Here is a 23,232-nt window from a genome sequence, read left to right as displayed (position 1 = left end):
TGAAATAAGCAAAATTACATGCATTGTAATATGCTGCTCTTTTTCAGGTTGTTGGATTGGCAGCAAAACAAAGTAGAATAAGAAATATTTCAAATACAGTAATGAAAGTAAAGCAGATCCTTGGCAGAAGGTATGGAATAAAATAATGATCTTACATATGGGAATAAAATGTGTTTATACATTCCAAGCAATATGTACAATGGAACTGGAAAAACCAGTCGGTTTTTTGTTGCTTTTTATGATTGAGTCGTTTCAGAGATTATCCCATGTCTTTCTTATGATAATTTGTGTTGAATTTTCTTAAGGATGGGATTCACTCAGATACTTGTTTCTTGCGGATCGGTGTGTTCTTATTGACTAATGCCAACATTCATGGTGTTTGATAATTTGCGTCATTTAGAAGTGGTAATTTGGACTTTTCACCTGTTTACATCACTGAAGGAACTTGAAAGATTTTGCAGGAACTTGAAGATTTTTCTGCACTGAAGTCAATTTTGCAAAATCTATTTACAGCTGGTCATAATTTATATAGAAGCTATTGATTTTCTTCCTCAGGTCCCTTTGTGACACTTTCTGGGAACTGACTTTTCCAGTTGCATTATGAATTTAATCACTAAAGAAACAGTTTAATTAACAACTTAAGAATCAGGTTAATCATCTGTTGTAACATTAATTAAAAGATTAAAGAGGCTTGCTTCTCCAGACTTCTGTCTCCTCAAATTATAGATTACCATAATAATTAGAGGTTTTCATTTTCCCTGGAGTAGTAATACTTGATACAGTGTTTATAAATTTTCAAAGTGCTCTCACATCTATTATTTAATCCTCTCAAATCCCTAAAAGATTGGTAGGACAGGTTTTATTCCTCCCCATTTGTAGATGAGAAAATCAAGGCACATAGAAGTTACGGTATTGCTCATATGAGGGGCGAGCTACATGGAAGTGTGGTTCAGGACTTCTAACCTAGCCTCAGGTCTTTCTATTTCTGAGAATTTAAAATGTCCTATGTTGATTTTAGGTTTTGAGGGTTTGGGAATAAAGCTAATATCTATTTCTTTATACATACAGGTATTTTTTTTTAATTATCCCTTACACGTATTTAAGCTGAACTTGATCACTGTTTTTTTTCTTTAGGGTATTTATGCACTAAGTCAAAAATGATAGTATTTTAGAAAGAATTAAAATTTTTGTGATGGTTAATATACTCCCATATCCATTTATGTGTTGATAAAATTTAGTATTGAGCATATCAAAAATAAGTTAGCTGGTGTCAGAAATTTGCAAATTAAAAAAAAAATCTCTAAAAATGCAGGGAGCTGTACATGGGACTTGAAGCTAGATTTGCTATAAGCAGCCAAAATATGGGCTTTTTTAAATTACACTTTTTATTTTGAGATCACTGTAGATTTACATACTGTTGTAGGAAATAATAACAGAGAAATCCCATATATTATTGGATTTACCGCTTTCTCTCAATGGTAACATCTTGGCGAAGCTTTAGTACAGAAGCACAACCGGATACTGACTTGATCCAGTCCAGACGCAGAACATTGCACTAGATCTATCTCTTGGTAGCCCTTTTTTATGCTGCCATTTTAGGGCAGATGATCTGAGTATTGATATGATTGTCTTCTGCCATATCATGCAACATCTTTGTAGTATCAGGAACAACTTAAGTGTACTTTTCTTTTCTCAAAGTTACGTCTTAACAGAGTGCAGTGGTGACAGTCAGATGGGTAATATATAGCCACAAGGCCAGTGAAGGCTGAGCGCTCTTCAGACCTGCTGCTACGCCATGATCCTGCACACGCTTCTCTAGAGTGAGCCGCCTCATGGTCCACTCGTTCCGCCCTCAGTCTGCTTAGAAGACAATGACGATTTTTACAGATAAGCACTTGTACCAGGTCTTGGCCTTAGAAGCACTCTGTCTTTGGTGGAGGAGCCAGTCCCCTTTGGCCAAGCCAGTAAGACCCTTTAAGGCTTTGGGTCCAGTACCTGTCCCGGGCAGACTCCCACAGGTAGGCTTTCTTAGTCTTGGCATCCCGCCTGCTTGCACCGCACTTACGGTTAGCACCACTTAGCTTGCTGCCACGATTATCCTTACGACCCTCCCTGTAACTCTCATTCCCCTGTGGCCTTCCAGCCAGAAATGCGGTCATTGGACCTGGCTTCTCAGCAATTAGCCCTGAGAGGGAAGAACCGGCTTCTGGAAACACAGCACGCAGAGCTCCCCCACACCTTCAGATTCGCATCTTGCCGCCCAGGAGCTTCCTGCGGCTGGTCTTCCTTCCCAGCCCGCTATGGCCAGTTCCAATAGCAGTGCGGGCATCCGGTGGTCCAGACAGGAGACGCGAACTCTTCTCTCCATACTAGGTGAGGCAGAGTATATTCAGCGCCTCCAGACTGTGCATCATAATGCAGATGTGTATCAGGCCGTGTCTAAGCGAATGCAGCAGGAAGGCTTCCGCCGCACAGAACGTCAGTGCCGCTCCAAGTTTAAAGTCCTGAAGGCGTTATATTTAAAGGCGTATGTTGCCCACGCCACGAGTGTGGGTGATCCACCACACTGCCCGTTTTATGATACGTTGGATCAGCTTCTCCGAAATCAGATAGTGACTGACCCAGACAACTTAATGGAGGACACTGCTTGGGCCAAGCACTGTGATCAGAACTTAGTTGCCTCTGACACCCCAGGGGAAGAGGGACCCAGCATTCTCAGAGCAAAAAGGACTCAGGCAGCAGATCATCAGCCTATCTTGAAAACAGTTAAGGAATCAGATGAGGATTGTCAACTGAGAATCAGTGACCAGATGCGAGAAACCAGTGACCTTGAGGACTCCTGGGATGAATCCTCGGGTGCAGGTAACTCCCAAGCATGTGAAGGATTGGGGTGCCAGAGTCCCTTGGTTCTAAACAGCAGGATGTGTTTGGAGGTGTTCTCTTCAACACTGTCTCCATTTCTGCCCTGTGCCCTCTTTTTTTTTTAAAGCCCCGTGGTCAGATAAAGGGCTCCAGGTTTTTAAAAGCAATGACCTTAGGTATGTAAGGTATTAGAACTTCTTAAATGTGAAAGAAGTATTCTTTAGAACGAGACTAGTTTTGCCATTATTTATAGTGGGTGCGTAGGAATTTGTGACTGGAGATGGAGCTGGCTGGCTACATGGAAGAGGGTTCAGAAAGGCACCGGGGAGGTTTTGGAGATAAGATTGCAGTTGGCCAAAGTGTCCAGTTTCAGGAATTGAGGTCTTCCCAGTCCATGGTGGAAAGAGGCCTTTCCAACCTTAGCTTTGTAACTGCCTCTCAGCCCCGCCGCTGGCTCCAAGCATTCCCTTAGCAGGAATGTCCTCTTTGCAACGTTGTTGCTTTGTTTTTCAGGGTGCTCTCAAGGGACCCCCAGCTACAGCAGCTCCCACCACCTTTTCAGAGGGGCGGTTGCTCCCTGTCAGAGCAGCCCCATGACCCGACTGGGTGTGTCCGGTGAGCCCAGTCCGTGCGCCAGCACCAGCCGAAACACTCCTGGGGTGGCCTCCGCACCGCGGCCTCCGGTCTCCTCCTCCACAGTTCCTTTTGTTTCTGGTGGGGATAGGCCTTTGACCGGTGAGCCCCCTCCACGGTGGGCGAGGCGAAGAAGGCGGTCAGTGGCCAGGACTATTGCGGCCGAGTTGGCAGAAAACAGGAGGTTGGCACGTGAACTTTCAAAGCGTGAGGAAGAGAAATTGGACAGGCTGATTGCTATTGGTGAGGAGGCCAGTGCTCAGCAGGACACTGCCAACGAGCTCCGCAGGGATGCCGTGGTCGCAGTCAGACGCTTGGCCACGGCGGTGGAAGAGGCCACCGGTGCTTTTCAGCTAGGGCTCGAAAAATTGCTTCAGAGGTTAATTTCGAATACCAAAAGTTAGACGTTGCTTCTAAAGAGCGTTTCCTAAACTGGTAGAAGCCCAGTTCCAACACCTGCCTTTTGGTACCCTGGCTCCTTTTATACGTCCTTAGGAATAAAGGAAAGAAAGAGCGGATGAACCATTAATGTGCAGAGTAGTGGGAATATACGTGCTAGTTGCTTTTCCCAAGCTTCTCCACGAATTGAAGACCTCTCGGGTTTGTGAGGAGTGGTCTAACAACAGATGGAGCCGAGACCAGAGAGTTGGTTAGCAGTGGCCTCGCCGCTAATGGGCAGTTTAGTTTACCTCGACACCAGTTTCCTCATCTGTAAAATGGGGGCCAGGTGATAACTCCTGACCTGCCTACCTCACAGGGTTGTTGTGAGGACCGAACGGCTAGTAGATGTGAAAGGGTTTAAAAGCACTACACACTATATACATGTAAGTTATTATTAACGCATATGACCTTGGCCGAGGTAAGGCTAGGGTGAGGCACATTAGTTGACAAGATAAAGAATTATGGTGTCTGCCATGACCTCATTGCTTCAATCTTTACCATTTTAACTTGACTGCTTCTTAGAAGTTTAAGGTTTTCATTTTTTTTATCCTCTATGGCTCATTAATCTAGATACATGTGTTTGTATGTTTATCTCTTATATTTTCACTGCTATGTCTATGACATACTAGTAAGCACTCAATGGTCAAACCAGCTTTCCTTCCCTTTCACTAGTTTTCAGTGTCTTGTCACTCTAAGGATATAATTCAGAACTGCGGGAGCTACAGTTGTGTATTATGATTCATATAATCTTCCATATAACGAGGTATTGGCTGTTTTATAAAATAATAAATGTAAGTGAATTCTTTGCATTCCATATTATTTGGCTCCCTTAATATACATAATTACATGTCTTTAGGTTTAGGGTGTCCCTTGGAACATGTGGAAACAATTTGGAATCTGTTTTCCAAGTGCTTTTAGCTAATTTCATTCTTTTAGCCTTTTTTCTGTCTAGTATGTTACAGAGGCAAGCCCTAGAAGACTTTGCTTCTGGGGAACTTTGCAAAGTCACTTTCTCATACATTGTAGACAAAAGTTCACCTTGTTAATGGCATATGGTGGAAGAGGACAGCTTTGGGAACAGCCGAGGATGGTGTGGATAAAGACTGCCTGCAATAAATACCTCCTTTTAAGCACAAAGCCCTCAATAAATACATCCTCCTTTCCCCCCAAACATACGTGCTGCTTTTAGGAGATAGGAAGATGTAGAGCCATACTTCCGATTTCTTTAGAAAGAATGCCATTATTGGCCGTCATTTAACTAACAAGCTTCAAAGCTTTTAAGTGGTTTACTTAGTGCTTTCAGGAAATACAAATAGGAGCCTTGGAATTTAAAAGGCTCTCCTCCAGTCTACAGGTTGAGAAAAAACAAGTGCAGGCATGTTTGAAGAGGTTTTGTTTTATATTTTGTGGGCTTGGGTGCTTACCTACATCCTGGAGAGGCAGATAGGTGGGGAAAGCGTCAGAAGAGTGGGAATATAGCCGGAGCGTGCCTGGGCGGCAGGCAGGCTGCGCTGATGGGCGGTGGTGACAGTAGAAGATGGCTGGTGTGGTTGAGCACTGGATTCTAACCCTGTCCCAGTTGGTGACCTTGGGCAGGTGGCTTGCCCTTCTTGTGCTTCAATATCTTTAACATGATTTGTACTAGATGACTCTTCTAGTACCTTCTAGTTCTAAAAAAAAATTCTCTGACACGTGGCATAACAAAAAGGCAAAGTAAAAAATTTAATTGTAATATTTTCAGTCACGGTGGCATATTGTATGTTTGAATTACTGGTAACAGTTGTGTTTTAAGAGAGCATTCTATGGTATTAGTATTTATTAATATGCTCAACTTACATAAGCACCACACCGGACATAGGTTCCTTGCTTTAAAGAAGCCTATGTTAAGACCGTAAAATGGATATATATGGCTGTGCATTTTCTCATTTGTTTTAGGCCTTTGTATGGAGGGGTATGTGTCTGTTGTAACTGGGTAACACTAATACAAGTACATAGGCTTTCTGGAAAAACAGGGAAGTACGCGAAGGAGAGTTAGGCCTGTAGTATATTAACCTGTTAACGGTAGCAAAGTACGTAGGCAGGGGTTTTTTTTAGATAAGAGAAGTGCTACGGAACACAAGTGGAATTAAACTTGGGAGGTAGTACTGTGAATGTCTTTTGGGTGAAATAACTTTAAAGTGAGAATAAAATTAAAAGGGAAGTTCTTAATGAATCGAAAAATACTGTTACGTGGAGGCCATTCTCACTGAGAGAGAACGAGCTCAGAAACCGTCCCCAGGCTCTAGGCCCCGCCGTTCATGCCTGCACATCGGAGGCAGGTCGCTTTCCCGTTCTGGGACTCCGGTTCGTCACCCGCAGAGCGAGAAACGAGTCACGCTCCTACCTACCTCACAGGCACGTGGCGAGCGGACCGATGAAGGTAAAAACGCTGTCCCGCGGAAAGCACGGTCTTGTGACGGGGATGGGGAAGACCACCCTGGAGCACGTTGGGGCGGCTGTGTGCCAGCTCCGACAGTCCGCTGTCACGCGAGAGACATTTAAGGAAGGACAAGGAGGAGAAAGCAGCCGTGCTTGTCAAGGTCGTGGTACAGTGGCGGGGCTGACGCTCTGCTGAAGACCTCGATGTCCGTGAGGTGCCGTGCGTGCCGGCCTCCCACCACCCTTCGTGTTTCTGTTAAGTGATTTAATCCTGGTGTGGACTAATAAAGCTTTTACTTGTATGTACTCGTGGTCAGTCCGCTACTTTCTGGCAACATCCACGACCATGTGTCGTCCCCTCCACTCTCTGCTTTCTGCTTCTCTACTAGCTCCCCTCCAGGGTGTCGCCTTCGTATGGCCCTGAGAGTTTTGTGTGCTTTCTGTCCTCAGTGAGAGGGGCTCTCTTTGCAGGGGAGTTGAGAAGTTATTTTCCGTTTCTATAAGTTCTATAAATTCCATAATAAAGGCTTTTTTGGCAACAAATTATCTTGACCTAGCTAGCTTACAGGATAGATAGGTAACAGGATAAATTGTCCTGGTTGGCCAAAACTCTTGTTCTAAAGAGAACAACTGGTAAGTGTCATGCTGAAATTATATTGGTGCAAATAAATAAATACGCCACACTTCATCTTTTTTTGTCTTACTCTTTAAATATTTGTCCAGGATCTAGTCAAAATACTGGATTTAGAGAAAGGGAGGAAAGGAGGGCTTCGTGAAAAGAATACTAAACTTTGTGTTAAAGATCTGGATTCCAGTCAGTTCTACCATGAATTCACCATGGTACTTTGGTCAAGCTGCTTACCTGTTTCCCTCTCTATCAGTTTTTAGGAGATAGAGAAGTGTGAGGAATCTGCAAGTGTTCTAAGTAGTTCTAAGCTGAATTAGTCACTTAAACCCTTCTGTCTTCCCCTTACTTACCCAGGTTAGGATATTTGGATGTCCAATAACTGCAGCAGTTAGTCACTATTAATTTTCAGCCCCTCTTTTTTAAGACTGGTCTCTGAATGGAATAGCTACAACCCCTTGGAAGAAGGGTTAAGAAGAAGGGTTTCCTTTAATTTCTAGGTGAAATTAAGGCAAGGATCCAGGACTTGTGTCACTGCTCAAAGGGGCAGAAGTACTTTAGTCATTTACCTTGTTACTGGGAGGCGGCTGGTTTGATGTAAACAGCACCAGCCAGCCTGGTAGAGAAGACTGGGATCAAATACTTCTAGCTTACAAGGCATTGACTCTGTAAACTATTACCTCCAAAATAATACCTGCCCAAATTAACTTCACTGAGGTGTTGTGAAAGATCAAGTGAGGTGTATGTGAAGACATTTTTTAGTCTGCACAAAGTGGTGTTTTGATGCCTTATTAGCTTATAAGGCATTGACTCTCTATGAACTGTTACCTCCAAAATAATACCTGCCCAAATTAACCTCATTGAGGTGTTGTGAAGATTAAGTGAGGTATATGTGAAGACATTTTTTAGTCTGCACAAATTGGTATTTTGAGCAACATAATACCTATTGTTTTAATTTTTTTCTTTCCCATACACATTTAATACCTACTTTGTGTAGGACATTATAGATCTATCTACCTGCAGTATGCTCTGCCTTCCCATATATAACATTCCTACTTTTGTTCAGTGTTTTTGTTTGTTTGTTTCTTGGGGTTTTGGTTTTGTTTTTGCTTTGGGTGTTGATTCATGTTCACAAGCCATGCAACAAAGATGGTATTAGGTATTCTGGGTTGCCCTTACTTGGACATCTTTCTTTTTGTTCTTTTTATCTCGAATCACTGGGTCTTAATGATCATAGATGGGAGTGTACAGGACATAAGATCATTGATATTATGAAGAATTACCCTCAGATGTATAGCATCTGTTAATAGCAAGATCAGAACAAATAAGAGCTATTTACTTTCAAATGTGAAGGTTTACACTTGTGTGTGAAGGTTAACACTGGAATAGAATTAACTATAACCACTGTAAATACTGCATCCATTTGATCCTATCATTTATATTGTGATTTGTTAATATTAAGCAGCTTCATGATTTTGTTTATATTTTTATTTTTGTTTAGTGGTATTGAAAAATACAGTTTTCTTTAAATATTATATATCAACAATACTGATTTTAATATTTATCTTTATCTTTATGGACAGCTCTGATGATCCCCAGGCTCAGAAATACATCACGGAAAGTAAATGTTTAGTGAGTATGGTTCTATTATTACCTCTCCATTACCCAAAGTAATTGCCAAGGTCATAACCAATTATATTATTTTGAAACTTTGTATTTTTATTGAAATCACTCCTTATTTAACACACCTACAATTTCCTTTATAGGTCATTGAAAAAAATGGGAAGTTACGATACGAAATAGATACTGGAGAAGAAACAAAGTTTGTTAACCCAGAAGATGTTGCCAGACTGATATTTAGTAAAATGAAAGGTATTGAGCAAAAGAGATCTTGTAAAAGTCGACCTTAAAGAAAAGTTAGAGCTGTTTCTTGATCAGGAGCAGGGTGATTGAGCAGATTACGGAGACCTAACACTAGACCTGACTATGTCAGTAACTTTCCACGTGACCTTGGTTAATTGACTTCCCTTCCCTGACTTTGGTTTCCTTAGAAGTAACGTAAATGGGTTGGGCCAGGCTAGCATTTTCACAGCTGCTTAAATTGAAGTGGCCAAATCAGTTTGAGGAGTGAGTATTTCCTTTCTCTGCTCAAAATTGGCAGTGCTCCTTGAACAGTTCTTTAGGCAGGTTAAGTAGGTCTGGCTCATTAATACTGCCAATGAAGGCTCGAAACTGAGGGCATGCTGTGGAACAATTTGGGAAATTCTGGAGTAGATTTGAAGGCTCACTTCAGCTCTGGAATTCTGTTACGAATTTGTGGGGTGGAAGGCACTCTTTCAGTGTGTTGAACTAACATGCTGTTTTGTGTTCACATGGACCCATTAAAAGCTCATTCTTAATGGAAGCAGTCTAATTTGGGAGACGGTTGAAACTTTGAAGCCTAAGAGCCAAGCTTTTTGGAAAGTACCTGGATCCATGTCCACAAGCTTTCAGATCCACAAAAAGTGCATGATTTAAGAGAGCCAGTGAAGAGGGGCGCCTGAGGGGCTTAGTCAGTTAAGCATCGGACTATTGGTTTCGGCTCAAGTTATGATCTCACAGTTTCTTGAGTTCATATCCTCTATCGGGCTCTGCACTGGCAGTTAGGAACCTGCTTGGGACTCTCTCTTCCTTTCTCTCTACCCTCCTCCAGTCACACTATCTGTCTGTCTCTCTCAAAATTAATAAATAAACTTAAAAAATTAAAAAAATTTTTTTTGGTTTTCTTATTTAATTTTGAGACAGAGAGCACGAGCGGGGCAGGGGCAGAGAGAGGGAGACACAGAATCTGAAACAGGCTCTAGACTCTGAGCTGTCAGCACAGAACCTGATGCGGGGCTCAAACCCACAAACTGTGAGATCATGACCTGAGCCGAAGTTGGACACTTAACCGACTTAGCCACCCAGGTGCCCCGATAAACTTAAAATATTTAAGAGGCAAAGAAGAACATGAGTGGGGTGGGCAGATAAGTAAATTGGAAAATCTTTACAGTGAGATGACCGTGGCACAAATTAATAAACCACAAAGTATCATGACATTCTTGTGTCATTAGAATTTATTTATTTTTTATACAGAAACAGCACATTCTGTATTGGGCTCAGATGCAAATGATGTAGTTATTACTGTTCCATTTGATTTTGGAGAAAAGCAAAAAAAAGCTCTTGGGTAAGTTTATCTTATTTGCCTAGAGGAAATAATAGATTTTATAATATCATAATGTAGTAAAAGGTAAAATTGTATTTGAAAATGCCTTAGGCAATAAAATTTTTTTTGTAAACAGATACATGTATTTATATATGGAATTAGTATGGTAAAAAGTGTAGTAATGATCATTAATATTTCCTATCTATAATGCCAAGAGAACATAAAACTAGATGTACCTTATTAAGCTGTTTTGATTGGAAATGTTTTTAATTACCAGGTTAAATTCATGTTTATAAATTGCTTTGCCTTACTTTCATATAATCCAGGTTTGTGTTGGAGTTGTATAAAAATACATACAGTTTTAGAAATATTTGCAATTATTTCTTCACCTTAGATCTTCCCATCTAAACAGAAAGTTGCATTTAGTTTTTATAGGTCATTGTGAACGTGTAACGGATGAGTACACATACCTTTGTTTTGAGGAGAGAGTTTCATCTAGCACTTGGGCGATCGTCTGGTTGCTTGTAGGACACATCATTGCTTTATTTACTTGAACTTGTGGGATGTTAAAAACTGTGACCCTAAATTACAGAAACTGGAAAATCCCAAAATGTATTACAAATTTGTCTTACCCTCCTCCTCAGATTTATAAGCATGGACGTTTTGAGACCTTTCCTTTTCCTTAATCAGTATAAGCACATTTTATTTTCTGTGTCAAGAAAATACTTGAACATGTCGTGATATTCATTGAACGCAAATTGTCCACAGGGAAGCAGCCAGAGCTGCTGGGTTTAACATTTTGCGGTTAATCCATGAACCGTCTGCAGCTCTTCTGGCTTACGGAATTGGACAAGACTGCCCCACTGGGAAAAGGTAAAAATCCTCTTTGCAGCTTTAAGTTTTTCCGTGCAGAAAACATTGTTAGATTATAGCATCTGTATCAGTAGGGATTGTTACATAAAGCAGTGGTTCAGGGGCGCCTGGGTGGCTCAGTTGGTTAAACATCTGATTTTGGCTCAGGTCATGGTCTTACAATTCGTGAGTTCGAGCCCTGCGTCAGGTTCTGTGTGGACAGCTCAGAGCCTAGAGCCTGCTTCAGATTCTGTGTCTCTCTCTGCCTGTACCCCTCCTCTTCTTGTGCTCTCTGTCTCTCCCTCAGAAATAAACATTTTAAAAAAAGAAAAGAAAGTAGTGGTTCCAAGCCTTTATGGATGAAATGATGTTGAAGCTCTCACCTGGAGTTTTTCGATTAAATGAGAAAGATGTCCTAGGAGAGCAGAGAAGGAACATAACAGGAGGGAAGATTGAACTTTCCTGCCCTTCCTTCTCTTATTACTCATATTATTTTTCTTGATTGGAGGAGGATTTGAAATTTATAAGCCCAGCCAAATTCCAACTCAAGCTAAGGCACTGTTAATTTTTCTACCAATTCCAATTATTAAACATGTTTAGAAACAGTTAAGTACTTTTACATACATTTTTCTTGGCAGGAGTTGGGGGAAAATCCATCATGGAACTTAAAGCATTTTTTGATAATAGTAAGACATGCTCTTAATTGTCAAAACTTCTCTTAATACATGTGATACAGGCACCTTTAAGGAGATTAATTCTGATGTGTTAATTTTTCCTGATTGTTTCAGCTTACTCCTGTCTCATAGTTAAAGAAGTTAGTATGTATAAATCAGTAGGAAATTAGTTTACGTAGTGTATCAGAAATGAGCCTCTAGTTTTACGTATGTTTGATTTTATAGAATGTGTTACTATAGTAGTAACTTGGATAATTTTAGCACATAAAGTTTCTATATTATAATTCTCTTATGATTCGCTATAGCTACAAAAAGAAAAGTTAGTGTTTTGGACTCCAGTTACTCAAAAGAATCCAATTTTACCCGTACAACTAAATAAAAACAAACTTTGGTTTTGATTCAGAATAGAGCGGTTCTGGGCTTAAGTCAGCACCAATCAACTAAGTTGATTCATGTGAGATTTTCAGTTTGCTTATTTGTGACATAAAGGGATTTAAACTAAGTGAATTTCTAATGTCCAACCTGCCTTTAAGCTTTGGTGATTCTCTCCTAACTTACTCATGTTATCTTTCTTTTAAGCAATATTTTGGTGTTTAAACTTGGAGGAACATCCTTATCTGTCAGTGTCATGGAAGTGAACAGTGGAATATATCGTGTTCTTTCAACAAACGCTGATGATAACATAGGAGGTGCACATTTCACAGAAGCCTTAGCACAGTATCTAGCGTCAGAGTTTCAGAGGTAAATATTAACAGACTTGATGATATATTTCAATTGAAGTTTCTCTTCAGGATTTTTGTTTTTGTACTATTTTAAATTGCCCTGCTTCAAAGGAGGATGTGGGTTGTTTTTTGTTTCGTTTTGTTTCTCGTCAGTGCTTTGGACAGTTTTGTGTCTAGAGTTACAGTGTCCTCTCCAGGCTTATGCGGGGAAGCAGATGTCCAGTTGCCCAGTGCAGTGTGCTTGGATTTTTCATTTAGTGTGAGGGCCTGCCGGATACTGAACTGCATGAATGTGGGTCTCAGTTCAATTTCTTAATTCCTCGGGTGCTGCTCTCCTGTCTCAATAAAGGAGAGTCCAGGCACGACAGCTTACTACCTTCTGTACCTTTTTAGAAGTTTAGATCTGATGAACGTTACATTATGTTACAGTCACATCCTACTGAATTAGTGTCTTATGGAGGGTTTATTCAGTTACTGATCTGCTATCACAAGTAGTATTTTGGTTTTGTTATAGACGTAATTATTACATTCAAAATCAAGAGTCAAATAGATAAAGGTTCTATTTTGGACATTGCCACTCTTAAAAAACACAGATTTGGCTGAAACAGTATTTTTATCAATTTGACTAAACTGACTAGGTAAAAAAGTCTTGAATAAAGGTAATTCTCGGTTGTTTCAAAAAGACCTGTCCTGGGGCACCTGGGTGGCTCATTTGGTTAAGCGTCCAACCCTTGATCTCAGCTCCAATCTTGATTTTAGGGTCATGAGTCCAAGCCCCAGATTGAGCTCCATGCTGGGCATGAAGCCTACTTTAAAATTAAAAAAAAAAAAAGACCTCTCCTGCTTTTTATTACAAAGCTGCCCCAGCTCACGACAGGGCGTTGCTGATTGACTGCCAATTCCAGTTGTGAGACATGTTCAGAAACAGAGCCAAGCAGTTTTAGCAGTCCACTCACTTTGGGGATAGAGGAATGGTAGTTTACATATTTTGTGTGTGTCGAACATCTTTGACGAAGCACTTTTAGTTTTTTAGTGCTCGACAGATCATTTTATACCATTAAACAAGGGTTGTGCTGTGGTTGAAAAGAGAGAGGAGACTTGAGCTGATTACATAGACCTTCACCCCTCTGGTTTGTCACATCTGCAGAAAGGTGGCCGCTACTCAACTTTCTTCAAAGGACAGTCTTATTATGGCCACAGAATTTAGCAATTCTAAGTATCAAATATATTTGATTCTCATTTTTGTTAAGGAGACCCTTTTTTTCATTGTGAAGAATTTTCTCCAGAGATATTGGAGGGCTTGAAGCCTTTATTAACATCTAATATTAATTTATGAGCTTATTGTTATCTTGATACACACATTATCTAGATAATGTTAAATGGCCTAGTAATTTTTAAACTTCAGAAATTATGTTTTTAATCTAGATCCTTCAAACATGACGTGAGAGGGAACGCCCGAGCTATGATGAAGCTGATGAACAGTGCTGATATCGCAAAGCATTCTTTGTCAACCTTGGGAAGTGCCAATTGTTTCCTTGACTCATTATATGAAGGGCAAGATTTTGACTGCAATGTGTCCAGGTAAAACTGAATGAAGTCCAAAGGACTTTATAACAAATAAAATTCCGGGGGTACCTGGGTAGCTCAGTGGGTTGTACCTCTGTCTTTAGCTCAGGTCGTGGTTTCCTGGTTCGTGGGTTTGAGCCCCGCCTCGGGCTCTGTGCTGACAGCTCTCACAGCCTGGAGCCTGCTTAGGATTCTGTCTCCCTCCTACTCTGCCCCTCCCTGACTCTTCTCTCTCTCTCGCTCTCTCGCTCTCTCGCTCTCTTTGTCTCAAAAATCAACATTAAAAAAAAATTCTAGGCTGGGGTGAGGTGGTCGCCTAGGCGGTAGGGCCGCTGCTGCCTTCCTCCAGGGCCAGGAGGGTTGGGAAGAAGGAGCGGGAGGCCCTTGTGAGCTGCAGCGGGGGGGGGGCGGCGGCGGGGGGCCCCCGCCTCCCCCTTCTGTGTCAGCACTTCGCGCTCCTGTTCCCCCGGTCCTGCGATCCTCCTGCCTCCCGCTTCCAGGCCCCTGGCCACACTGGGCCTGCTGGGCTGCCCGGTGAGCCCTGCCGTCCGGCCGTTGTCCGAGCGCACGTCTGTCTCCCCCACCGTGCGCGTGCACGAGGATCCTGCGTGTACGGCCCAGCCAAACCTTGGAGCGGAAGGGCGAAGGGACCCTGAGCTTGCTGAGTCGCCTGCCTAGAGCGGTGGTGACCCGCCCACAAGGTTGGGAGGCTGGGAGCGGCTGCGAACCAGCGGGTTCACCTGAGGCACTGAAGGACCTTGCCCACCCGGACGTGGGAGGGGAACAGTCCCCACTTCCCTTAAGCGTGCAGTGATGGCGGCCCTTGTTAAGTTGCAAACAACGGTGCAGAATCTTTTGCCTCCTTGAGTTTGGGCGTAGATCTCGGTGTTCCTGGGGCCCAGCAGGCGTCCTGGTGCCTTCGACCCCTCCCAGGAATCCACAGAGCTCTGCCAGGTGGCCCTGGTACCCTCAGAGAGGTCTCAGGACTTGCCCAAAGACCTGCAACCTAGGGACTTTGTGGTCTGGGCTCCACATCAGGGGACTGACACAGTTGGGCCCGGTGGGTATTGCATCTGTGCGTGACTCACCCGAATCCAGCTTCTGGACAGGCACCTGGTTGATTGACCCGGTGGGATGGCAGCCATCCACCCGTGTGGGCCTCCTAGGGTGTCCCTGCAGATCAGTCCTGGGGGATGCTGGCTGCTGACCCGTGAGCCTCCTGGGCTTGTGTGCTCAGGGCTCTGCCTGGCCTGTGGGAGAGACCCCCTAGGAGGAGACAAGGGTCACTGGGCTCCCCACTGGGCGGGCCGGCCTCTGCTTTTTCCTGAAGGGCTGTCCTGTTCCCTGGGGTGTCCAGGTTGTCCCCCCGCCATCCCAGTCTTTGTGTTCCTCAGAGTCGGCCAGAAGTTTCTGTCTGTCAGAGCACAGACAGAAATCAAACATTTTCTTTTTTTTTTTTAATTTTTTAAAAAATGTTTTTATTTTTAAGAGGGAGACAGCGTGAACAAGGGAGGGTCAGAGAAAGAGAGAGGTACAGAATCTGAAACAGGCTCCAGGCTCTGAGCTGTCAGCACAGAGCCCGACACGGGGCTCGAACCCACAAACCATGAGATCATGATCTGAGCCGAAGTTGGACACTCAACCTACTGAGCCACCAGGCGTCCCGTTTTCAAAATATTCTCTTTATCACTGATCCTGAACAATTTGAATTTGATGTCCATTGGTGTAGCTTTCTTCACACTTAGAATTTGTTCACTATATGATTTGAGGAAATTTTTGTCTTTAATTCTTCAAATATATTTGTGTCTCCCTTTCTTTGGGGATACAAGTTACATGATTCAGGACAAGGGCCTGTGATCCTTAGGGAGGCCCCAAGCCATGGAGGAGCTGAGCCCAACTAAGGCCTTGAGAAAGAGACAGTCTGCATAGAATTACTGGGGCACAGAGCAGCTGGAGTCCTTCCGTTGGGTGGCGGGGGGCGTGTACTGCTGGGGAGAGACAACGCACTTGCACCAAGAGGTGAAGGGGCTGCATCGGCCTTGTAAGCAGGGGCCTGGCCTGGCCTTTCCTAGCACCCCCCGAGTGTGTTGGGGGGGGGTTGCCGCTGCCTGACCGGTGTCTGGGTGAAGGCCGACCCTAACTAGAGTTCCAGATGGAGAGGCCAGGATGCAGCCAGCCGGTCCCTGAATGCCTGCTGCAGGGCCAGGGCTCCGCTGGGTGGTGATAAAGAACTTCCTAAGAGCAGGGAGCAGGAGGCGCCATGGTCTCGTGTCCTGGAAGGGCGGCCCTGGCAGGGGTGTGGGGGGAAGGGGACAGTGGGAAGCAGGCTGACGTTTCAGGTGTCAGTGTGACCAGGGCCTGGAGCAAGATCTTAGGGGTGTAAGGGAGCCAGTGCAGGGCAACTTCGTGACTGTGAGGGCGGGAGCATGGGTCCTGAGAATAGGACGGCAGACGTGATATGGGAAAGGCGGCGGGAAGTGGGACAGCGGAGTTGGCGTTACTGGAAAGGTGTCCTCTCCCTTTTCTCCTGCCCAGCCTCTTCATCAGAGGCACCCACTTAAGAAAAATTGTTTAAATGACAACTTTATTAAAATATTCAAATGCCATAAAAGTGTATAGTTCGGTGTGTGGGTTTTTGTATATTCACAGAATTATGAAATATTGCCAACCAGTATCTGTTTTTGGTTCTGCTTCTAGAACATTTTCATCCCCAAAAGAAATTCTATACCCATTAGCAGTCACTCTGTTCCCACCACCCTCAACCCCTGGCAGCCACTAACGTACTTTATGTATTTGTCTAATCTGACATTTCACATAAAGGCAGTCATATGATAGACGACCTTTCCTGTTTGGTGTCTGTCACTTAGCATGTTTTTAGGATCATTTATCTTGGCAGTATATATCAGTATTTTATTTCTTTATATGACTCGGAGGCAGCCATTTTTAACTTAACTGTTTTTGGTTCCTAAATTAAAATAACAGATCAAGCAAGTGTAAGATACTGAGGTGTAAAATTATTAATAATGTCTCTATGCCTCTCCCCAAATTAAAAATATGTGATGAAATGGGGCACCTGGGTGGCTCAGTCGGTTAAGCATCGACTTCGGCTCAGGTCATGATCTCACTGTTTGGGAGTTTGAGCCCCGCATCGGGCTCTGTGCTGACAGCTCAGAGCCTGGAGCCTGCTTCAGATTCTGTGTCTCCCTCTCTCTCTGACCCTCTCTCTCTCACACTCTGTTACTCTCTCTCCCTCAAAAATAAAAACATTAAAAAAATTTTTTTTCTTTTAAATATGTGATGAACTCTCCCACAGTTTCAAAGCTGACTGGTGAAGTGCATCGCAAGTCTGCTGTCCCCACGTGGCAGCATGGCTGTCCCAGGGACCAGAGGGCCTGAACCATGTGGTGCAGAGTGGTGGTTGTCTGGCGTCAGAACTCAGGCATCTATGAAGGTCACCACTGTTACGCTATATAATCATTTTCTGATTCTGTAAAAGAATCAGCAGTAAGGCTAGGCTGAAAGATGGGCCCTGCATCAGTTGTTTGGGAACAAAAGTTAGTTGTAATAAAATGTTGTGAAGAAGCCTTAATAACCACTGGGCTGCGCCCTGCTGTTAATTTATGTGAGGGTTCCTGGGAATTATTAGGGTTAATGCTGAGAAGATAAAATGGAGAATTAAAGTAACAACAACAGGGGTGCCTGGGTGGCTCAGTCAGTTAAGCGTCCGACTTCAGCTCAGGTCATGATCTCACAGTTCGTGGGTTTGAGCCCTGTGTCAGGTTCTGTGCTCACAGCTAGCTCAGAGCCTGGAGCCTGTTTTGGATTCTTTGTCTCCCTCTCTCTCTGACCCTCCCCTGCTCACGCTGTCTCTCTGTCTCTCTTTCTCAGAAATCAATCAATCAATCAATCAATCAAATAACAACAGCATTCCAAATGCATTTATAGTTAGGTGTAGTTTTCCCACCTTGGGTTTTTTTGTTTGTCCTTTTGAGATTTTTTAGCCCTCAGTAGGAGAGCTCTTCCGTGTTTACTTATGAGCCGTAGTTCTTGTCAGACTGAATAATGGTTCCCAGACCCAAAGTAATGACATCAGTCGTGATTGCTTGCGCTGATGTTTCCAGCCACAAAGAGCAGTGTGTACAAAAGGCATCCTAGGTCTTTGAAAGGAAGGCCTAAATGGTTGCTTCCATTTGATGTGGGGCTTGCACGTGTTTCAGTGGTTTTTCCTCTAACTTACTAGTGAACACAGTGGAGCTGCAGCCTGAGTCATATTCACTCCTCGCATCCCCATAGCAGCCAGTGGAGTAAGCAGCGGTCTTTGCCTTATTTTACACGTGAGGAGGCCGAACCAGAGATGTTTCGTTCTTGCCCGAGGCTCCAGGGTAGGAACGCACAGTGTTGGCTACAGACCGGGCGTCCAGACCCAGCAAGCTTCACTCCCAGCCTCTGTACTGTCGCTATCACACTCGAGTGAAGATGCATGTCTGTCTTGGTTTCATTGCCTCTGTCATCCCTTGGCAACCTTTTAGGTTTTGGTGGTGTTTCTGATACTTAGTGAACCCAGGCTTAATGAACATAAAATTGTTGTAAACTCCCTCGTCTTTTACATAGCCCAGAATATTGGTTACGAGTGACTCTACCTTTACCCAGAGAGGGTCCAAAGGGAGCATGTTGCCCTATCATTTTGCCTAGCATGGTAGTAACGGTAATAATAGCTACCAACAGTTCACTACTTAAACCTCCCAACAACTTAATAGGTGACTTGGAAACATCGTAAACATTTCCAGAATTGTAGCATTATTTTTAGGATTCTCCTGACGGTATTTGGTTAAATTTACTCTTCATCTGGCCCTAACGGTTTAGCTTCCTCACCTTCCTGGGCTTTCCTGAAGATTCTAGATCTGTGTGCCCAGTAGCCACCTGTGAGTATTTAAATTTTAATTAATTGGAAATAAATAACAGGAGGCAAAAGGAAGAGCAGTAAAAATTCAGTTCTTCAGTAGCACTAGCCACAGTTCAAGTGCTCAACAGCATGGTGGCTCATAGAAAGTTCTGTTAGCACTGCACTAGCTCTTTTAAGAGAGATTTCAAACTATAACCCCAAGGATGGAAAGGTATCAAATTGAACTGAAATCTCTTTGTGAGCAGAGTGTTGTGTATTTTTTTCTCTTTCTACAGTTCCTAACTTAGTGCTGAGTTTGTCCAAGTTCTCCGTGTATGTTTGCTTGTTACTGCTTAGCTATTAGGAATTAAATAGAAATTGTAGTTTTTCATTAAGGAAATTTTACCTTTATCACAAAGATTTCAACTGTAAAGTATGTTTCTGTATCTGCAGATAGCACAAATAATAAAAATCAGTCATCTGCGTTTAAGTTCAGTATGAAATTAGGGAGTGCATTTTTCATAAATACAGATTTTTAAAAATTTTTTAATGTTTTTATTTATTTTTGAGAGAGAGAGACAGAGCACTAGTGAGGGAGGGGCAGAGAGAGAAGGAGACACAGAATCCGAAGCAGGCTCCAGCCTCTGAGCTGTCAGCACAGAGCCCGACACGGGGCTTGAACTCTTGGACCACGAGATCATGACCTGAGCTGAAGTCAGATGCTTAACCAACTGAGCCACCCAGGCGCCCTAAACATAGATCTTTCTTAAAATTATATACTAGCATTCAAGCTTCTCAGAGCAAGAGAACTAAACTTATGCACAGCATAGTCTCAGATTATAAAGAAAAAATACTGAGAAGTAATTTTTTAAACTTTTAGCATATAAAAATAGCAAAAGCTTCTAAATGATGGTTTGATTTGAATCTGTGGCTTTGTTGGGAATGCCATACACTGAGTATTTGTTTTTAGGTTTTTTGAAAGCTTACAAGTAAGCCATGGGTAAGAATCTTCCAACTGAACTTGACGTTGAGTGTCTTCATACGTTTGTAGATGAATAACTCAGATGTTTTCCCCCTGTGGCGTTAGTCTAATAGGTGTTAAATAATCTTGTTCTGATCATAAACCTGTTCTTTTTTTTTTTTTAAGTTTATTTATTTATTTTGGAAGAGAGAGAACTATGCTTGTGAGGGGGTGGGGAAGGGCAGAGAGCGAGAGCGAGAGAGAGAGAGAGAGAGAGAGAGAGGGAGAGCATCCCAAGCAGGCTCTGCTCGAACCCACGAACCATAAGATCATGACCTGAGTCGAAATCAAGAGTCAAATGCTCAGCCAGCTGAGCCACCCAGGTGCCCCCTATAAACTTGTTCTCAAAACATTACGGTAGGCTTTGGCATTACTCTTCACAAGAAGACTTGTCTTGTTTCATTGTATTAAGCCTTTCTCCTTGCCTTTTCCTTTGTGTGTGTGTGTGTGTGTGTCTACAGAGCAAGATTTGAACTTCTCTGTTCTCCACTTTTTCATAAATGTATAGAAGCAATCAGAGAACTCTTAGAACAAAGTGGATTTACAGCAGATGATATCAATAAGGTAATACTTTTATATTTTTCTTATTTATTTTAGGAGTAGTTTCAGACTTAGGATTTAGGAAATGTCCCCTTGGTACTGAGATAATATTTTTGTTAATTTAAATATTTTCTGAGTTTGTGTTAATAAGTAAGGAAAATTGAATCTTTTTTATTACTGGCTCCATTGGTAAATATTTACCAGTTTCCTAGCATAAAAGAATAGTTTCTTTCCACCATATGTGTGTGTGTATATATATATGTATGTGTATATGTGTATATATATATATACATATATATATGTATTTTTTTTTTTTAATGTTTATTTTTGAGAGTGGGGAGGGGCAGATAGAGACACAGAAGATCCGAAGCAGGCTCTATACTAAGAGTGCGGAGCCCCGTGTAGACTCGGACCTACGAACTGTCAGATTATGACCCACGCTGAAGTCAGACACTTAACTGACTGAGCCACCCAAGCGCCCCTACAGAATATTTTTTAATAAGTAAGCAAAAGCTGACAGGTATTTAGATGTTTACTATGTGCCACGCAGTGTTTCTAAGTATTTTACATGGATTAACTCATTCAGTCCTCACCAGCAACTCCATGAGGCAGGTGCTTTTATTTATCCCCCTATTTTAAGTGAACACACTGAGGTACAGAGCGATGAATAACTTTCTGGCGATCATGTAGTTAGCCATTGAGCCAAGATTTACCACTGTGTAGTTCCCAAGTCTGCTCTTAAGCAATACACCATACCACTTCTCTCTGCTCATGTAAGAAAGTATTTTGAGACTTTCAAAAATATTCAGATCGTTAATATTTTCCTTTCCCCCCAAGATTATTTCTACTCCTTTAAAAAAGTACTCATTGGGGCACCTGGGTGGCTCAGTCAGTTAAGCGTCCAGCTTCGGCTCGGGGCATGATCTCGCAGTTTGTGGGTTCGAACGCCGTGTCAGGCTCTGTGCTGACAGCTAGCTCAGAGCCTGGAGCCTGTTTTGGATGCTGTATCTCCCTTTCTGTCTGACCCTCGCCTGCTCACTCTGTCTCTCTCTCTCAAAAATAAATAAAACATTTTTAAAAAATTAAAAATAAATTAAAAAATACTCATACAAAAAAATGTAGGGAATACCAAAAGGCAACCACTGTTGTATTTTTGGAACATTCCTAACTATCCAATCTGAATGTACAATTTTGAATTTTATTTTCCTTATATACTGTTATGACCAATTCCTTTCCCCATATTACTGTAGAGTATTCATAAAAACAATTTTAAATAGATTCTTAATATGCTAGGAAGGGAAAGCACCACAGATTATTTCATTGTTCTGTTGTGGACACTAGGGTGGGTTTCCCCCTCTCCTACACAGTGATGCCCGCCTTTGGACGTCGGCTTTTACCGTATTTGGGGTGCCTTCCCATTGTAAAATTATTGGGCTGAAGAGTATAAATAGTGTAAGACTACTTTTACTTTCAATTAACTTCTAACAGAGTTGCATTATATGTTAACTAACTTAGATTTAAATTTTAATGGGAAGAGTCACATTAGCTAATACTCATTATCAGCAGTACCTAAAGATAGGCATTTTACCTCGCTGGCTCTGAGTCTTATCATTTAAAGATAAAGAATTGTTGAAGAAAGATAGTCTTAATTTAATATTTTATTGATACTAGAGGATTTTTTCTTAAATGTTTAGTTTTGTGTTTCCTTCTGTGTAAATACTTCATATTTCTTACGTATTTATTTTAATCTTTGCGGTTTTTTAAGAAATTGGTTTCTACAAATGCTTTACATAATTAGAATATTAACTAATATCCTACAGTCTTCTTTAGAGTTGTTGTGAGGATCAAGTGAAATGTCACGTATAGCATAAGTGATCAATTAATGGAAGTTTTCTTCCTTCATTTACTGGTCATAGAGCCCTGACGTTTAGATCCCACCGTATCACAGATGGTACAGTTCTCATTTGCTTGAATTCAGATCAGATACATTCCTTGGATAAAGAATGCTGTTAACAGATATTTCTAAAGTCCAAGCTTTTGAGAACTTCCAACACGGAGTTGTCTCTAGTTTGTTGACCTTCTTACAACCCCCGGCTGAAGGTGTGCAGCTGAAGGTGGCTGTAGGTATGTTTTCTAAAATGTGCTTGGCATTCTGTGACCCCAGGCTGAAGGGGCAGCTCTCGGGGATGTCATTTCTCATGGCCGGGGGAAGAGAGCTTGCGAGAACACACACGGCTTTTAAAAAGCTTCTGTCGGGACGCGGTGCGCTTCGCTGGACTCCCCAGTCCGATGGCCACAGCTGGACACGTGACTGGGCCTGACCGAGGGGCGGGGGACCCACGCCCCCTGTGGAGAGGGTTGCACAGTCAGGGCAGTGGCAGCAGCGGGTGGGGAGGGAGAAGGGAATGACTGGACGTGTACCTGCCCCAAAACATTGAATCCTCACAGCCGGGCCGCGAGGTAGGCATCATGAGCTCTGCTTTCAGAGGAGGAAACAGTGGTTTCCAAAGAGGTTAAGCCGGTCACTGGTGGAGCCGGGGCTGGAGTCAGGGCTGGGGGTTTGCCTCTGTCACCGTCACCGAGCTCTTCCTTCCCTCCTGGTTGTGCCCCTCCTTTCTCATCCTCGCGTCTGCAAGTCAGCTCCCAGCAGGACTTGTTTCTGTCCCAGGACTCTTCTGGCCTCTTGCTTGCGCAGGACATGCCTGGTTTCCGGCCTGGCCTTCAGTGTGCACACGTCCCCCTGCTTTCATGCCCTCTCTTGCCGGCCCTACCCACACCTGGTCCAAGCCCTGTCTCTGAGTGGGGGGGGGGG

General features: G+C 42.9%; 2 protein-coding genes across 4 annotated transcripts in view; both read left to right on the top strand.

The window, feature by feature from the left end:
• The window catches only part of HSPA14 (heat shock protein family A (Hsp70) member 14), a 43,118-nt gene that overhangs the window by 1,331 nt on the left and 18,555 nt on the right, over positions 1–23,232 (top strand). The window contains exons 3-10 of the mRNA XM_077758460.1: positions 48–130; positions 8,563–8,611; positions 8,746–8,851; positions 10,094–10,184; positions 10,932–11,036; positions 12,269–12,430; positions 13,837–13,992; positions 20,342–20,444. Of these exons, the coding sequence (XP_077614586.1) occupies positions 48–130; positions 8,563–8,611; positions 8,746–8,851; positions 10,094–10,184; positions 10,932–11,036; positions 12,269–12,430; positions 13,837–13,992; positions 20,342–20,444 (855 nt within the window). The remainder of the gene's footprint in view (positions 1–47; positions 131–8,562; positions 8,612–8,745; positions 8,852–10,093; positions 10,185–10,931; positions 11,037–12,268; positions 12,431–13,836; positions 13,993–20,341; positions 20,445–23,232) is intronic.
• Positions 47–6,336, top strand: MSANTD7 (Myb/SANT DNA binding domain containing 7). Of its 3 annotated transcripts, XM_077758462.1 has the most exons (4): positions 47–130; positions 1,699–2,018; positions 2,144–2,862; positions 3,376–6,336. In XM_077758462.1, the coding sequence occupies exons 3-4, from the start codon at positions 2,301–2,303 to the stop codon at positions 3,897–3,899; spliced, it is 1,086 nt and encodes a 361-aa protein (XP_077614588.1). In that variant the 5' UTR covers positions 47–130; positions 1,699–2,018; positions 2,144–2,300; the 3' UTR covers positions 3,900–6,336. The 3 variants fall into 3 exon arrangements, with proteins under 3 accessions (XP_077614588.1, XP_077614587.1, XP_077614589.1); XM_077758461.1 differs by lacking the exon at positions 1,699–2,018 and having other exon boundaries at positions 51–130; XM_077758463.1 differs by lacking the exons at positions 1,699–2,018; positions 2,144–2,862 and having other exon boundaries at positions 54–130.

Source organism: Crocuta crocuta, unplaced genomic scaffold (assembly GCF_008692635.1).
Source record: "Crocuta crocuta isolate KB4526 unplaced genomic scaffold, BGI_CrCroc_1.0 scaffold32, whole genome shotgun sequence".
In the NCBI taxonomy this organism is placed as follows: domain Eukaryota; kingdom Metazoa; phylum Chordata; class Mammalia; order Carnivora; family Hyaenidae; genus Crocuta; species Crocuta crocuta.
This window is presented reverse-complemented; position numbering and strand designations above follow the sequence as displayed.

What these genes read in the sequence shown, in the direction of transcription:
- MSANTD7 (XM_077758462.1), top strand. Translation starts at nt 2,301, where the DNA reads ATGGCCAGTTCCAATAGCAGTGCGGGCATCCGGTGGTCCAGACAGGAG. An exon ending in GGATGAATCCTCGGGTGCAG is followed by an intron (nt 2,863 to 3,375) that starts GTAACTCCCAAG and finishes TTTGTTTTTCAG; the next exon opens with GGTGCTCTCAAGGGACCCCC.